The sequence below is a fragment of the Trichosurus vulpecula genome, chromosome 7 (assembly GCF_011100635.1).
Source record: "Trichosurus vulpecula isolate mTriVul1 chromosome 7, mTriVul1.pri, whole genome shotgun sequence".
Lineage (NCBI taxonomy): Eukaryota > Metazoa > Chordata > Mammalia > Diprotodontia > Phalangeridae > Trichosurus > Trichosurus vulpecula.
The window spans coordinates 3,645,989-3,662,950 of NC_050579.1; the positions used below are offsets into that span (position 1 = coordinate 3,645,989).

The 16,962-nt window shown below is 45.8% G+C and overlaps 1 protein-coding gene across 2 annotated transcripts in view; it reads left to right on the plus strand.

Moving 5' to 3' along the window:
- ASB18 (ankyrin repeat and SOCS box containing 18) overlaps positions 1-16,962 on the plus strand; it is a gene marked incomplete at its 3' end in the record, with an annotated part of 54,153 nt that overhangs the window by 23,690 nt on the left and 13,501 nt on the right. For both annotated transcript variants that reach the window (XM_036767935.1, XM_036767934.1), the window contains 1 exon segment: positions 6,615-6,882. In XM_036767935.1, the coding sequence (XP_036623830.1) occupies positions 6,615-6,882 (268 nt within the window).

Consider the following 16,962-nt stretch of genomic DNA (forward strand, 5'->3'; position numbering starts at 1 on the left):
TTCTCCCCCACCCCCCATTGTTAGTACTTCCTCTTTCTTGAAAGGACCTTGAACTTGGGTACATTTTTCCCAACGCCAGTAAAATTTAAACCCTTGAGGGTGGAGATTTTCATTGTTTGCCTTTATCCCTAGCTCCTGGTACATAACACACACCTTGGGCTCCCAGGATCATAGATTTAGAGCTTTCGACTTTAGAATTCATTTTACAGATATGGAAACTGAGGCCTCTATTATAATAATATATCATATCATTATATCATGACATTAAGTTTGCCCAAGGTCACACAGGTAGGAAGTGGCAGAGCCAGGATGAAGTAGATTCTCCTACTCCAAATGTGGCACTCTTTCAAGCACTGCATTGTATCATGTTGCCTCCTAATGAATGATGAGTGAATTGAAATGAAATGATAATGGGATGAAACTGAATGTCCACTGGAGAACGTGTCACTACCCCCTCTGCCTCCAAATGAAGAAACCCTAGAGACCACAGGATCAATAACATAGCCTGTTACTGTAGCAGTGGGACAGTAGGCATCTGATAGCGAGGGTAATGGGGGGCTACATGAGGCACCAGATGGATTTTTGAATAGTCTGTGTACCAGGGATTGGGGGTTAAAATCATTTGATTAATGACTGTTGAACTCTACCATACAATATATACTTATTTCCAGACTTCATTGGGCCAGCGATCTTATCAACATGAGTGCCCCCTTCACCATTGTAGATTGCAGCCCTCTATGCTTTCTCATCTTGTGTAGCTCTTATCCAAGCCCAAACACTTAAGAAAATGATCACAAAATGTCAGAGTTGGAAGGGGTCTTTGTGGTCATCTAGCCCATCCCATAACCTGAAGGAACCTCCACTACAATATACTCTGGAGTTAGTCAGTCATTCAGCCTCTGATTGAAGACCTCCAAGGAGGAGGAATCTACTACCTGTTGAGAAAGCCCATTGTACTGAGACAGCTCTCATTGGTAATGAGTTTTTCCTGACATTAACCCTAAATCCACCTCGTTGAAACCTCTACCCTCTAGGACCAATCAGAACAAGGCTAATCCTTCCTCCATGTGATAGTCCTTCAAATATTTGAAGGCAGTCAACAACTTTTAGTAAGCACTTACTATGGGCTGAACACTGTGCTAGGTCTCAGGGATACAAAGAAAGACAAACACATGGCCCCTTCCCTCAAGGTGCTCACATTCTGTTGGAGGAGACAATATGACAATATGCACGATCTATATGGAGTAGATGAGGGAAGATGCTAGAAGCTGGGGAGGGGGGACAAGGAAAGGCCTCCTGCCAAAGGTGGGCTTAGAGCTGAGTCTTGAAGAAAGCTGGGGATACCAATGATTGTTGGGAAAGTTTTCCTCTCATTAAGCTTTGTCTTGGATCTGGGCTCAGGTAGTCTCACAGTGGAGTTGTTGGTTGAGCTGCTTACATAGGTTTTAAATGGAAGAGCAGACACATGGAGAGCAAACACAGTTAATCCTCTCTATGTGACCCTAATTAGTCATGGCTCCTCTTGGGGAACTTCCCCCAACCAAGCCCAAAACCCAGGACTCAACAGCTGGCACTAGGAACCTGCTCTACAAAGACTGAGGCTTCTGGCAGAGCCAAGAGACTGTCCCTTGGGCGTTGGGGGCTGGCAGGGAGGTTCTGACTTAAGTGGGGTATTTAGGCAAAGTACTGCAGGCAGAGTCAATTGACTCAAATGCAATCTGGTCCAGATGGTATTGACTCCATAGAGTTTATTCTCTACTCTGGTGTCAAGAGTGGGAGCCAAGGTGATCCATGCGTGGGGATGGGAAAACTCTTAGGCTAGAACTCCCCCAAGAGCCAACCTAAATGGCCAGCAGAACAACTCCATCTCTCCCATGTGACAGCCCTTGAAATGCTTGAAGATACTATCAGGTGCCCCCTGAGGCTTTTCTCCTCCAGGATAAATAATATCACTTCCTTCAGCCAGTGGTCACACAGTATGGACTCAAGGCCCTTCCCTATCCTGGCTGCCCTTCTCTGGGCATTCTTCAGCTTAGCAATGACCTTCCTAAATTGTTGTGCCCAGGACTGAACAGCCTACCCAGATCAATTAATAAGCATTTATTCAGCACCTGCTATGTGACAGGCATTGATATGGTCTGACCAGGGCAGCAGACAGTGGAACTTTCACCTTCACTGTGGACCTTGAAATCAGAGCTATAGAGCAGGGAAATGAGTAACTTAGAGATAATGTAATCCAACTCTATGCCATTTTAATAGAAAAGACAACAGAAGCCCAGAGACGTTAAACCAGGTATGGAGAACCCAAAGCCTCAAGGCCACATGTGGCCTCCTAGGTCCTTGGGTGTGGCCCTTTGATGGAACCCAAATTTCACAGAACAAATCCCTTTAATAAAAGGATTTGTTCTGTAAAACTTGGACTCCATCAAAAGGCCACACTCAAGGACCTAAAAGGCCACATGTGGCTTTGAGGCTTCAGGTTCCCTACCCCTGGGCTAAACAATTTGCCCAAGGTCCCATGGGTAGCGAATAAAAGAATGCCCCTAGTCTCCAAATTTCTGCACAAATCCAAGCTTTTACCCTAGACCCAAGCTCCCCATCTTCTTAAGGACCAAGGACCTTCCCACTCAGGTAGCTCATATTCCCACTTCCCTGGGTCACCCCACCTTTAGCCCCTAACTAACCTGTCCTTCCCAGAGCCATGTGTACAGCATCTTCAAGGTAGCAGGGCTCCAAAGCTTGCCAGGCTAGGAATCTTACACACTGGTAGGTAATTAAGGAGTGGTCTTTCAAAACTTCTCAGCATGGGCTCTGGGGAAGGAGTTGGCCTGTGAAAAGGGTCCCCTTTGCAGCTCATTACCGCCATGCGATCGATTCTGCCATCATTAGAAGCAGGCATGCCTACCGAGTGAATTCCTGCCCCTTGATGTGCATTCACCAGGGACTAGCTCCCCCCCCCCACCTAGACCGTTGCTCAATGCAGCTAACAGCCTTCCACAGGGCTTTTGAAAGCAGCAAAGTTTTCAGAAAGTCAAGTCCATAGCCCCTGCTCCGTTTTATTCCTTAAGAAAGAACAACCCTCTACATACACACACAAAACCCCAAAGAGCCAAAGCAACAAACCCGAATTGTGTGGAATGTGGAGCAACACATCAAAGTGGATGGTTTTTTCCTCCAACTCAGATATTTTCGGGAGAGCTAAGCCTGTTCTCAAGCCGTTCCTGGAGCCAACTGGCTAATGGCGGGCAGTTGTTTTGTATTTGCTTCTCTTTCTCCTGCTGCTTCAGTGGAGATAGAGGGGTGAGGGTTGGGGACTTTGAATTGGATTTTTATGTACCTTCCTCTAAGCCCCCTCATCCCTGCTCTCCCTCTAATTAGCCAGGAGCAAGAAGGCACGAGGAAGCCAAGCATATGACTGAAGGCTTCCTCATTTGTGCATTGTGGATGCCTTTCTCCTGTCATGCCAAAATTACTGTGTACATACATTTTTCTTTATTTACATAGACCCTCCTCTGGATCTCCTTCCTTGACTCAGCACTCACAGGTTGCAGTTTGAATACCATTACCTCCAGGACTCAAGGGTACTCTGTGGGGCCATATCTGTAAAACTATTGCTCCTAAGGCCCCACCAGTAAACCTACTTTAACAGCCAGACACTAGACACAATTAGCTCAAAGACAAAGCATTTGCTAAGATGGCCTAATAACTGCAGTCACTACAAAACATTTACCCCATAACCAGGAAGACACTCTCCCACATATGCACGTAGCATCAGCAAGAAGAGTCAGCACATGCACTGTGTGATCTGGCAGGGAAGCGCACATGTTCCTATATATATGGCCAAGATAGCTCATGCTTCGGTACTCCAGGACCCTGAAGTCTTTTCTCTTCTCAAGTAATCCTCATGCTATTTCCCTGTAGGTGCATCTCTGCCAAGCAGGTGGTTTCTCTGGGCTCCCTGCATCTGCTCCTTTCTTCAGCTTAGCTCCCCAAAGCCAGGACTCTTAAATCCATAATAAGCTTTCTCCTTCACCACCAAGGGCCACAGTTCTTGGAACTACCTCCACTGAGACACTGTCTCTCTATCTCTGTGTCTGTGTGTGTGTGTGTCTGTCTGTCTGTCTCGTGTTCCTTGTATTACCTTTGTCTCTATCTTTGTACCTATATCTCTGTGTTTATTTCTGTCTCTCTATCTCTGTCTCTTTGTCTCTATTTCTCTCTCTGCATCTGTTTCTGTGTCTTTCTGTCTCTGGCTTTGTCTCTGTCTCTCTGTGTGTTTCATTGTGTACCTGTCTCTGTCTCTCTGTCTCTACCTTTCTGTGCCCATCTGTCTGTAATAGAGAGCCACTGGGGTTGATTGGCTAAAAGAATGATATGGTCACTCTTCTAAATGCAAATTAATAGAATGGTCATTCTTAGAAGCCTAGGTAAAACCTGTGCTTTAAGAAGATGAATCTGACAGTTGGGTGGACAATGGGCTGGAATGGGGAGATACTGGGGGCGGGAAAACCAGCCCCCAGACTTTGCGATAGCCCAAGCATGAGGTGGCAGTTTGGCAACTGATTGGATGTGAGAATGGGGGAAGGAGACAGCGAGGCATTGAAGATGGGTGGGTTGGTGGCCAGGAGGAGGGTGGTATCCTTGACAGTAATTGGGAAGTTTGGAAGAGGGAAGGGTTTGGGGGAAAGATAACAAGCTCAGGTTTGGACTTGTTGAGTTTAAAATGTCCGGAGGACACCCAGTTCAAGATGTCCAATAGGCAGTTTGTGAGGTGAGGAGAGAGATGATGACTGGCTGAATGACTGGAGACCATGCCTCCAGATGGAGTATCCCGACAAGGATAGATGACAGCAGAATCGTCACCTCCATAGGTCCAGGGAACGTAGTAAACTTTTCAGTGAAGGAAAGATCGCGTTCACTCCCCTGGCAGCTGCTGAGCCTACATTCCTTGAAAGCTCAGTCATCTTTTTTGGACACACTGTATCTGACCCCTCATGCCCTGACATTCTATGACATTGATATTTTGAACCCAAGTTTAAGATTTGATCGTTACCCCTATTCAATTTCATCTCATTACACTTGGAAAAAATCTAAAATCCAATGATTTAATTGCCAAATTGAATGGTCTTGTGTCAGTTCTCATCCTTCTTGACCTCTCTGTAGCCTTTGACACCACTGATCACTCTCCTCGAAACTCTTTTCTCTCTAAGTTTTTGTAACACTAATCCTCCCCCCATCCCTACAGATCTCATTGCTCCTTCTAAGTCTCCTTTTTCTGGACCTTCATCCGGGTCATGCCTGTTACCCCGGGTATCCCCCAGGATCCTGTCCTGGGCCCTCTTCTCTTCTTCCTCCGTACCATTTGGTGATTCCATCAGCTTCTCTAGATTCAGTTATCGCTCTGTGCTTACGATTCCCCGATCTATCTCTGCTGACCTCCAGTCTTACATCTCCAAGTATTTGTTAAACATTAGCATCCCTCTAATCCTGACTCACCATATCCAAAACTGAACTCATTATCTTCTTCCCAAAACCCTCTCCACTTCCAAATTTCCCTATTACTGTAGAGGATGCCACTGTCCTCCCAGTCTCTCAGGTTCACTGCCCCAGGAGTCGTCCTAGATTCCTCATTATTTCATAGCCAATCTGGTGCCAAGGCCTGTCAATTTAATCTTTGCAGTATCTTAAATACAGCCCCCTCTCTCCTTTGATACTGCCCCCACCCTGGTGCAGGCCCTCATCACCTCATGCTTAGACTATTGCAGTAGTTGGGGGTGGGGGGCTGCCTGCCTCAAGTGTCTCTCCATCCGCCATTCAGCTACCAAAGTGATTTTCCTACCATGTAGGTCAGACCGTGTCAGTCCCCTACTCGATAAACTCCATTGGCTCCCTACCACCTTCAGGATCAAATACAAAATGCTCTGTTTGGAGCATTCCACCTTTCCATTCTTCTTACACCTTAGTCCCCACCACATCATCTTGGATCCAGCGACACTGGCCCTTTGGCTGTTCAATGAACAAGGCTCTCAATTTCTCAGCTCTGGGCATTTTCTCTGGCTGTTCCCAGGGCCTGGAATGTTCTCCCTTCTCACTGGCTTCCTGCTGGCTTCCTCTAAGTACCATCTGAAATCCCATCTTCTCCAGGAAGCCTTTCCCAATTGCTCTTAATTCTAACTTAATTCCCTCTGGTGATTACTTCCTATTTATCCTGCATATAGTTTGTACATTTTTCTTTGCTTGCTGTCACCCCTGTTAGATTACGTGTTCTTTGATGGCAGAAACTAGCTTTTGACTCTCTCTGTATCCTAGCTCTCAGCACAGAGTGTGACACACATTAGGTACTTAATAAATATCTGTTGACTGATTGGCTTCATGTTGTGCCCCCTGATAGAATGTAACCTTCTTGAGAGCAGGAAATGTTTCATTTTTGGTTTTTGATATCCAGTGCCTAGTACATGGAGAGCAGAAGGTGCAGAGCAGGGCCACTTGAGGGCAAGAAGCTTTGTCTTTCTGCTGCAATGATTTTCGCAAGGCTTGACAGTATGTGATTGATAAGTGCTTGGTGGCTGATGGACTAGTTGATTGATCTCTCCCCCTCTCACCCCACCCTGCAGGTCTCTGGTCCCTGGAGTACAAGAGAGAGCTCACCAACCCGCTCTGCATCACTGCCAGTCATGGCCACACCGACTGTGTACGCCACCTGCTGCGCTGGGACGCTGATGTCAATGCAGCCCCAGGTGGGAAGAGTGCCCTGCACGAGGCCTGCCAAGGGGGTCACACAGACTGTGCAGAATTGCTCCTGGAACACCAGGCTAACCCCAACCTAATGAGCGAGGAGGGCTTGGCTCCACTCCACCTGTGTACCTCCCCAAATACTCTCGGGTAAGGAGGCAGCCGCAAGAGCCCCCATCCCCACCATACTTTCCCAACCCCACCAGAAGTCCTAGCTTCTCCACTTCTGAGAGGAATCTTTGCTTCCTAAAGCTGGCTCCATCATTCAGCTGTTTAGGCTATATTCTGTTACCCACAAGCCTTAGGACAGGCCCCTTCAGCAGAGTTTCACTCCATCAGGGCCAGGCTTTGGCCTGGAGGGGGTGATCTTCTCATGCCAGACAAATTATGACCCGCCTGAGGCTTGCTCCCCCAGCCCTGTCAATCAGCCTGCCAGGGGCCCAGCACTCACCTACCCCTGGCCAAGTAACATCCCCCCTTTGCTTCTGGCTGAGTCTAATTAGAGCTTGATTACAAGAGAGAGAGCAAGAGACACCAAACTGAGGTAATGAGCTGCATGATCAGAGGCCTAAATAAACCGTGTTTGAATAATGCTAAAAGGCCACTGACAAGGGTTGGAGGCTTAGAAATTAGGGTTTTTAATGATAATTTTATGCATCCTAATTGTCACAGTGTGAGAGAGATAGTGAGCTTCTTGGGACTGGGGCTTCAGCCGAAACATAAGACCCCCCCCCGGAAATGCACAGACAAAATTCAACTTTCTGCAGTGGGAGAGGCCCAGGGGCACCAAGTCCTAAGCAACTTCTCCTTGAAGCAAGAGGAGATTCAAAGCAACATGGGCTCCCTCCTCTGAGCAATAGAACACTAAGAGAAACCCTCCCGGGGGCTCCAAAGAGGCTTGACGCTGGGCCCCAGACAGGTCCTTTAACAGAGGTGAGGCTCCCAGGAGCCTTTGCAAATGTAATTTTATAAAGCTATTGTGTCATTTAGTCTCTAGGAATTTTCATGTTGAAATGTCATTATCTTCAACCTTTGAGGTAATGGTTTCTTGGTCTTCCTAACCTCACCCAGAATTAACCAATCTCTCCTATATCAGGAGCAGACAAAGGACATGAGCACAACAGAGCCAATCAAACAATAAGCATTCATTAAGCACCTAGTCTGTGCCAGGCACTATGCCAGGGATATGGAGACTAAAAATGAAGCAATCCCTGCCTGCTCTCAAGGAGCTTACACTCTTATCATGAGAGAAAGGATGTATCCATGAATATACACACACACATTTATGTATGACTACATATGTTTATGGATATTTACATATAGATACTATATACAGTACATAGATGTTGAGAGGAGAGGGGGGAGGGAGAGAGAGAGAGAGAGAGAGAGAGAGAAGGGGAAAGGGGTGAGGGGGTTGGGAGGGAGGGAGAGAGAGAGAGAGAGAAGGAGAAAGGAAGAAAGAGAGAGAAAGAGAGGGGGGTTGGGAGAGAGGGAGAGAGACAGAGAGAAGGAGAAAGGGGAGAGGGGTTGGGAGGGAGCGAGAGAGAGAGAGAGAGAGAGAGAGAGAGAGAGAGAGAGGGGGGGAGAGAGAGAGAGAGAGAGAGAGAGAGAGAGAGAGGGAGAGAGAGGGGGGGGGGGAGAGGAGAGGAGAGAGAAGAGAGAGAGAGAAGAGGAGAGAGAGAGAGAGAAGGAGAAAGGAAGGAAGAGAGAGAAAGAGAGGGGGGTTGGGAGAGAGGGAGAGAGAGAATTTGTGGCAGGAGGCGGGCACCAACAATTGGCAATCAGGAAAAGGCTTCATGAAGAAGGTGACTCTTGATCTGAGTCTTAAAGGAAACAATGGTTCCTAAGTGGGGGAGGGGAGGGCGGGGAAGTGACTTTCCAACATGGAGGATGACCATTGCAAAGGCTGGAAATGGAATGCCCTATGTGAGGAAGAGTAAGAAGAGCAGACCGAACAGACCCCAGATTACATAAAGGGAGTTAGATGCAATATGGCTGGAGCCAGACTGCAAAGGGCTCTTTCTCATGCCAAACAAGGAGTTCATACCTGCTCCCAGAAGTTTCAGGAAACCCTGGAGCTCACCGAGTAGGGGAATGGCATCGTCATAGCTAATGATTCTAAAGCACTTTAAGGTTTGCAAAACACCTTCCATGCATTGTCTCATTTGATCCTCACAGCAAGCCTGGGAGGGAGATGCTACAATTATGTCCATTTTATAGATGAGGAAACTGAGGCTTGGGGTGGTTAAGTGATTTTCTCAGGCTCACAAGGTAGTAAGTAGCTGAGGCAGGATTCAAACCCAGGTCTTCCTAAGTCTAGCTACTCCACTACATTGCCTCTCTGTTAGCTGGTATAATATGCTCCTAGATGTGCTTTAAGAAAATCTTTTTGGCAGATGGAAATTATTTGCTCTAGAGAGATTGGAAGCTCCAGGAAGACTCCCTAGCACAAAGCAGATGAGCTTGTGCCAGGAGCCCCGCAGCTATAATTGGGACATTTGTCACCAGAAAATCGTGCCCAGAAAGACAGTGAAAAGGCACTCTCAGTTGATGTGGGAGCGGACCACTCCATGCACAGCGCAATCATTAAAGCTCCTAGTGTGTGCCAATAAATCACTTGACTAGCAGGAGGAATCCCCAGGAAGGAGTTGCTCCTTCTCCCTTCAGTAAGGATAAAAACGAAAACAGTCCTTGCCCTCAAGGGCAATTGATTTAGGAAGGGCACTTTGAGCCCAACTGTTCAAACTCCTTTGTTTTTATAGCTGAGAAAACTAAGGCCCAGAAAAGTTAGGTGACTTATACAAGGTCACACAGGTAGACAATGACAAAGGCAGTATTGAGAACTAAGTCTTCTGAATCCCAATCTAGCAGCATTCCTATTCTGCCACACTGCCTCCCATGGAGACATACAACACCCCCCCCAAAAAAAGAGGATACAACCCCCCCCCAAAAAGAGGATACAACTCCCCCCCAAAAAAGAGGATACAACCCCCCCAAAAAAAGAGGATACAACCCCCCCAAAAAGAGGATACAACCCCCCCGCAAAAAAGCATAATATAGGGTTGGAGATGAAAGGAATTAAAGAGAGAGAAGATAAAGAACTGTATACACACGTGAGGAGGGAGAGAGCAGCAATAAGTAAGGAGTGGGGAACGTGACCACTTCAGGGTTGTTTTTTCTTGCTGTGTCTAATGCTTGGTCTTACACATAGTAGGGGCTTAACAGATCCATGGGATCCATTGATCTCCTTATGCTTCCATTTCATGGCATCCTCATAATTGGAGCTTCATGGTAGATGGAGCTTCAGCCCCTCCCAAGGCGCACCCTTCCACCTGGAGACAGCTCCGATTTGAGGAAGGTTTTCTTGATATCAAGTCTAGATTTGCCTCCTTATGACTTCCTCCAAAGGCAGAGCTCCCTGGGACCGAGCAGAATGCAGTCTGCAAACAGGGACATAGAAGGCACTTAATAATGGCTCATTGACTGACGATCATGTGCCATCTTCCCTCCCCCACCACTAACCTTTGCCTCTACAAGCTAAACATCCCACATTCTTTCAATATATGACATAACAAAGACTCAAGGCCCTTCAAGTGAACTTGTGTTCAAACCCTTTGAAAAGGATAAAACACGGGCAGCTACATGATAGTGGATAGAGCACTGGCCCTGGAATCAGGAGGACCTGAGTTCAAATCCAGCTTCAGATACTTCCTAGCCATGTGACCCTGGGCAAGTCACTTAATCTTGATGGCCTCCCAAAAAAGAAAGAAAGAAAGAGGGAAAGAGAGAGAAAGAAAGAAAGAAAGAAAGAAAGAAAGAAAGAAAGAAAGAAAGAAAGAAACAAAGAAAGAGAAAGAGAGAAAGAAAGAAGGAAGGAAGGAAAGAAGGAAGGAAAGAAAAGGATAAAACTCTTTGAAGATTGTAAGATATTAGGCCAACAATGGAACACGACGAATCGAGTTCTGCACTTGGCTTCAGTAATTCTGTGTGTAAATCTCACCTCAGACAATTACTTGTAAGGCGATTGACTCTGGACAGACCACTTTGCTCCCCTCTCAGCAAGACACAGATCAATCAATTCAGTTCTCAGCACGGTGTCTGGCACAAAATAGATGCTTATTGACTGGTTTCATAAGTATGGGAAGGAATGAAGGCTCAGAGAGGTTAATCGACTTGCCTATGGTCACACAGCTAGGAAGTGTGAGAGGCAGGTTTTGAACCGAGATCTTCCTTACACCAAGCTCAGCTTTCTATTTACTATAGGGTACTATAGGGTATAGTAAAATGCCCAAAATAATACTTCTACCTCCTCCTTTATAAGGCTACGGTGTGGAAAGGGCTTTGTAAATCTTAACTATACATGTACGCATGCATACACACATCCATATATATATATATATATATATATATATATATATGTATATATATATATATATATATATAATGCACCTGATTTGTAAAGGACTTTATATTACCACACAATTGACAGTGTTTGCTAGACTTAATGTATCATTTTATTAATTTATTATTGTGATAATCCATATAGCCTGAATCATCAGGCTAATTCCAAAGCATAGATTAATAACAGAACAGTACAGAAGGTATGTTTTTCATGGTATGGAGGCTGGACATGGTTGTGCATGCCTGGAATCCCAGTTACTGAGGGAAATACGGCTTGCAGCTCCCTTGGGCTGAGGCATTCTGAGTTGCAGTGGGCTAAGCTGACCAGATGTCCATGAGAGGGTCAGCAATAACATGATTAGTTCCCCTGGGAATGGGGGCCACCAATTTGCCTAAGAGATTATGTCAAAGCTCCCTTGACCATCTGGACTTGACAGTAACCCCTGTACTTCTAGGCAGGGCAAAATAGGGAAATGTTTAATGATATAGAAGACCATAGTTTAAAATCCTTGAATAATAAACCTATTTTCTAGGAATAAGCCAATTTAGTCTCAGTCTCCAGCACAGAGTCTGAACGGAAGAGGGATGGTGAAGTCCTCCAGGTGCTCCTGTTTGCAGATGGCTTTGTATTTACTGCATCAAGTCCTAGCATAGTACAAAGTCTCCTAAAAGAGATTCACAGACACTTAAAAGAGTTTGTCCTAGCTATCCACACAGGAAAACCAAGTGGATGAAGAATGCCTATTACCAGACTATAAGATCCAATTGGATGGACAACCCATAGAGTTCATCCATTTTGGGCAGTATATAAGTGTCAGTGGGAGACAGAGATTGATACAGACATATCTTTCACAGACTCCATAAATGAACAATAGGCTAAACCCAGAGTTAGAAGGCAGTAGAGAGCTAATTGCCTTTGAGAAACCGCATCAATATTTTTAGTGACTCCCCCCCTTCTGCCCAACTTCTTCCTAACCAAAGATCCCATCTTTTTAGCACCAATGTTCTTCCAAGTGGTACAAGACTATGAGTCATAGAAAACTATGATATTCAGAGAACAGAGTTTGAGGATCAACAGAAAAGCAACAGAGAAGTATATACTGAGTGTGCACAGGCCATAACATGTTATGTTGGTAAGCAAAATGGGCTCTTAGCACTCAGTTCAACCAAGTGCCCTTGAAGAGTTTGGCTTTTGTTTCCTTTGATTAATTCAGTGTATTTCATTGAGTCTTACTAGGTGCTAAGCCCCAGGCCCAAACCCCTATTAGGTGCTAAGCCTATGTGGGTATGAAGCTCTCAGGATACTAAGGGGAGGTGCTAACTCAAGAGCCAATCATAGCAGCCTAAGTTCTGGTCATTCAGATGACGTTTGATGACATCTGAAATGGTGTAAGAAGAGAAGACAGAGCTATTTGTGCAGGGCTCTCACTCGTGATGGTATGCTGATGCAGAGACTCCCGGGCAGCTGTAGCTAAGGGCCCTCCAGCTTGTAACCCGGATGCTGAGACTTTGTTAAACCCTGCTAGCTATGTATTGGGATTTGAATCAGACAAGGTCTGTCTGTCAATGTCTGTACTTTGTTTGTATTTCGCTCTGAAGTTCAGGGTGCTGGCTTTTCCCTCTGAACTGAGTGATATTTGTATGCTGGATTAAAATAAGCTTGTTAACCCCTTAACATTGCTTTCCTTAGTAAAGCAGATCAAAAGAACTTGGGCTTTTGTAGCGTGTTGGCAGCATTTTTGTTGTTGGGTTTGTGTTGGTCTTTCACCCCCACAACAGCTGCTAGCCGGATTGTTGAAAAACATGTCACAAAGAGGGAATCATGCAGGAGAAACTGGGTAAAGCTTGTCATCCAAACAACATACAAATAAAAAAAAGGAAAAGGTCATTCTGGTCACAGATCAGGAACAGGAGAGAAACAAAGGCCAACTCCTATGTTCCACTGATATCTTTGAATAGTCAGGACACCTGGAGGAAGGCTTCCAGGACATTCCAGGGAGGGAGGAAGCCTTGCTTTTCAGTCAACAGACAAACCATTCAGCACCTACAATTTGCTAGACACTGTACTAAGTGCTGGGGATACAAAGAGAGGTAAAAGACGGTCCTTCCTCAGTCCCCCTTGTGGTGAACTTTGCAAAAACACAGAGCAAGGGTTGATCATGATGGCCACGCATGGCTGGCTGGGTTGTCAGCTGCCATTGTAGCAAACGGTGCTCTCTCAAAAAAGTCGCCAATTCATTGGAGTGTCGTGGCCACCACCTGCCAGTATAGACGGTAAAAGCAAGGAGGGCCAGACAACGGGCAATCCTCCTGGCTTCTTCATCAGGCAACTGCGAGAAGCTAACAAAGCATCTATCAGCCCCAATTCCTAACCCCAAGTGCCAAGAGAGCCTGAACTTTGGAACTCCATCATTCCAGGACTGTGATTTTTATCGAGGAAGGTCTTTTCTCTACCAATGCAGACCATAGGCCTTTGATTTCTCAGTACTTTTGGTGAGCTAATATAACAATAAAAGTCAGCCTCACTCCTAAATTTAGAGGTGAAAGATCTCAGAGGCCATCTTGTTCGAGGGTTCTTAATTCAAGGGCCATGAGCCTGTTTTTCAAATATATGTTAATTGTCTCATTTCAATAGAAACGGTTCCCTGTGCCATCCTCTGGATTTCATTAAAAACATGATTCCCGTGGGGGCTTGGGACAAGGGTAATGTAAAGCCAGAAGGTGGCTGGCCTACAAGTTAAAATCTCCAGACCCAGTACAAAGCCCTCATTGCTCCTTATTACCTCTTCGGGAGATAGTACCACATTCCCATCTCCATTGGATGGATTGAGAATAGGCTTTCAAGCAGTATTTCAGTATTTCAGTGTAATCAGGCTTCCTTTAAATCCTATGCATTTGAAAATCTTACCCTGAGGAGGAGTCCATAGGCCTCACCCAACTGCTGCCCAAAGGTCTATGATGGAAAAAAACAGTAAAGCACCCCTGGACTAACACTGCACCTGGAAGACCAGCCCCAGTGACCTCTTCCCTTTAGCTTCACCATGTCCAGTGCAGTCTGGCATAGTTTGATGGTCTGAAGAGCAGGGCTGGAGTCTCAGCCATTTAGACCTCTCTAAGCCTCAGTTTCCCCTCATGCAAAATAGTGATAATAATCCTTTCCCTGTCTTCCTCACAGGGATCAAATGAGGCTGCATTAAGTGGAAATATCTGTCATCAGTGCAAGTTAACACTTCCATTATTATTGTGCAATTAGCAGAGGGCACGGGAGGGAGGGAGCAGTGCCTGGCCTTCTTCCTTGTGGGGAACCCTGATTTAAATTGCTAATGCCTGCAAATTGCTTTGGAGGCTCTTACTGGAAGCACCAGCATCAGTCCAGGAAGCCTCACTTTTTGGTTCAATGTTCTTTTAGGTCTTCAGATATACTTTCTAAATAGGCCATTGTGATTCCACCCCAGTGGAGGGCAGAGGACAGCTGGATGCAGCTCATTTGACTCATTGCCACCTTCTGGCTTTACATTACCCTTGTCCCAAGCCTCCACGGGATGGTCTTCCAATGTTTCCCACTTTCAGCCATCCACTGACAAGTATTGTTGTGAGTAGCTGCTTGGGACCTCTCCAGATGCTTCTGCAGAAATAGGAGTCTGGTTGGCGTCTGCTTTCAGGGGGCCTGCAGTCAGCCCAAGAGAGACTGATCCAGCTCAGGGGAAATAGAAAAACCCATACTCCCTTCAGTATGTTTGCACCCAGGCAGAGGCCTTTTCCTCATAGCCTTGTTTGAACTCTGAGAAACTCTCCTGGGCTCGCCCATAAAAGGAACAATGTGCCAAACTCTGTTCATGGCCTGAATATCTGCTTCTGGTCTTAACCCCCTTGTGCCAGCCTCTGGACTCTAAGCTGTGCTACCAATGCCTCGAACAAACAGGCTGGAGTTCCCACGGGGCCCTTTGTTCAGTCCTTCATATACTAGGGCATCTGTGAGATGGGTCAGAAGGCAATTGCTCAGGGTGAGAGAGAATCTGCCTCCCCCACCCTAACCCCCATCTACTGGTATAGACTTTCAGCCGAAAAGGTACCTCGTACCACCCTGGAGGCCTTGAACCCTGGAGATTATCACAGCTACAGCCAATAGGCGTTCAACTACACAGCCCACCTGGTACCTCTATGATAACTTAAGCAACTTCCTCGAAGGATGAAAAATTAACAGATGTGTCGGCCCGGTTTGAGGCTTCAACCAGAACTTTTCAACTCCAAAGACTTCAGGGAAAGTTCTATGCTGAGAAGGTCAGCCATTCAGTAGCATAAACATTACCCCTTTGATTAGGAAGGACTACTTTCCCAGGCACCTTTTTTAAGTAGTAGATTTTAGGTCATCCTTAATTTCTTTTCTGACAATAGGGAGGGGGGGGGTCACTGACCTACATATAGAGAGATTTTATTTTTTCTCACTCCTGATAACAATGGTCTGAACACCTGTGTGCTGCCTTTTTCTATAGGACCATTGAGTGGGCCATTCACCACAGGGCAGGACTTTAAAAACCTTTGTGTCTCTGGGTGCCTGGGATAAAAAATATAGATAGATGGATGGATAGATGCAGGCTTCCTTCCAACCACTGAGCCATTCAGAATTCACAAGAATTCATCACGCAGAAAGAATATTGGGACTTTAATCTAGGTGCCGTTTGAAGAGGTTTGTTGGGGGTTTTTAAAGTTCCAGTAAAATTCAGTCTCTCATTCTTCACTTTGGGTGCCAGGAATGCCCACTTTGGCCCATTTATTAGAGTTTTCCTCTATGACCTTTTGACAGCTGTGACAATTAACTTGATGGGGTGAGAGGAGTCTAAAGTCACTATATCTTTCTCTCTCTTTTGGGGTCTACAGCTGGTATGATTCAACTTAATTCAATTTAACAAGCAAAGATTAAAGCTTTATTATGTGCTAGGTACTCTTCTGGATGCTGGGGGATCAAAGACAAAAATGAAATTGTCCCTGACTACATGAAACCTGTGCTTTGGGGGTGGAGATAATGTGTACAAAAATTAGTAAAGATAGATTATGTTCAAAATAATATTAAGAAATATCCATTTAGAAAGTCACTGAGGAGACCAAGAAAGGCTTCACCTATGAGGTGGCCCCTCACAGAGCTTCAAAGGCAACTTGGCCTCGTCTATGGAAGGAGATGATCTCCATATAGTGCTTAGCGTAGTGCGTGGCAAACCGCAGGTGCTTAATCAATGCTTCTTCCCTCCCTTCTCTCCCTCTTCAAGGACATGGGGAATAACCAAATTAACAAGGGGGAGAACCATTTTCCTTCCTGAGCCTTCTAGTGAAGACCCTTACATTTGCTTTTTCTATCTTACTGCTGTCACTAGAACAGGGACAAACATAATTCATGAGCCTGGGCCTGTATTTTGAAAAGAGTTAATTATCTTATCAAAATCATCCGGACAATGTGTGTATGTTTCAAGCCCAGCAGGGAGAAATTTGGGCAGAGTTAAATGAGTTATTGATTCCCCTGGGGTTGGAAAATAAGTTAACTCTGAGAGGGGAAGACCATGCTGTCTGGTCATGATGTGATAGAAGGCAAGGTCATCAGAAAGTCCAGACATGAACGCCTTCAGTGCCTTCCTGGCCTCCACTTCCATACTGCTAAGGGAGGGTGAGTAAGCATGGTCTCCTTGGTGCCAGATTCAACTCAAGCCAAGCCATTTATTAATGTTGCGCATCACCAGGCTGGGGGTGCCAGGGTCCTATTGCCCTCATCTTTTTGAGGTTGGACTCAAGGCTCAGATTGGCCAGAGGGCTTGCCTGAGTTTATTTCACTACTGGTAA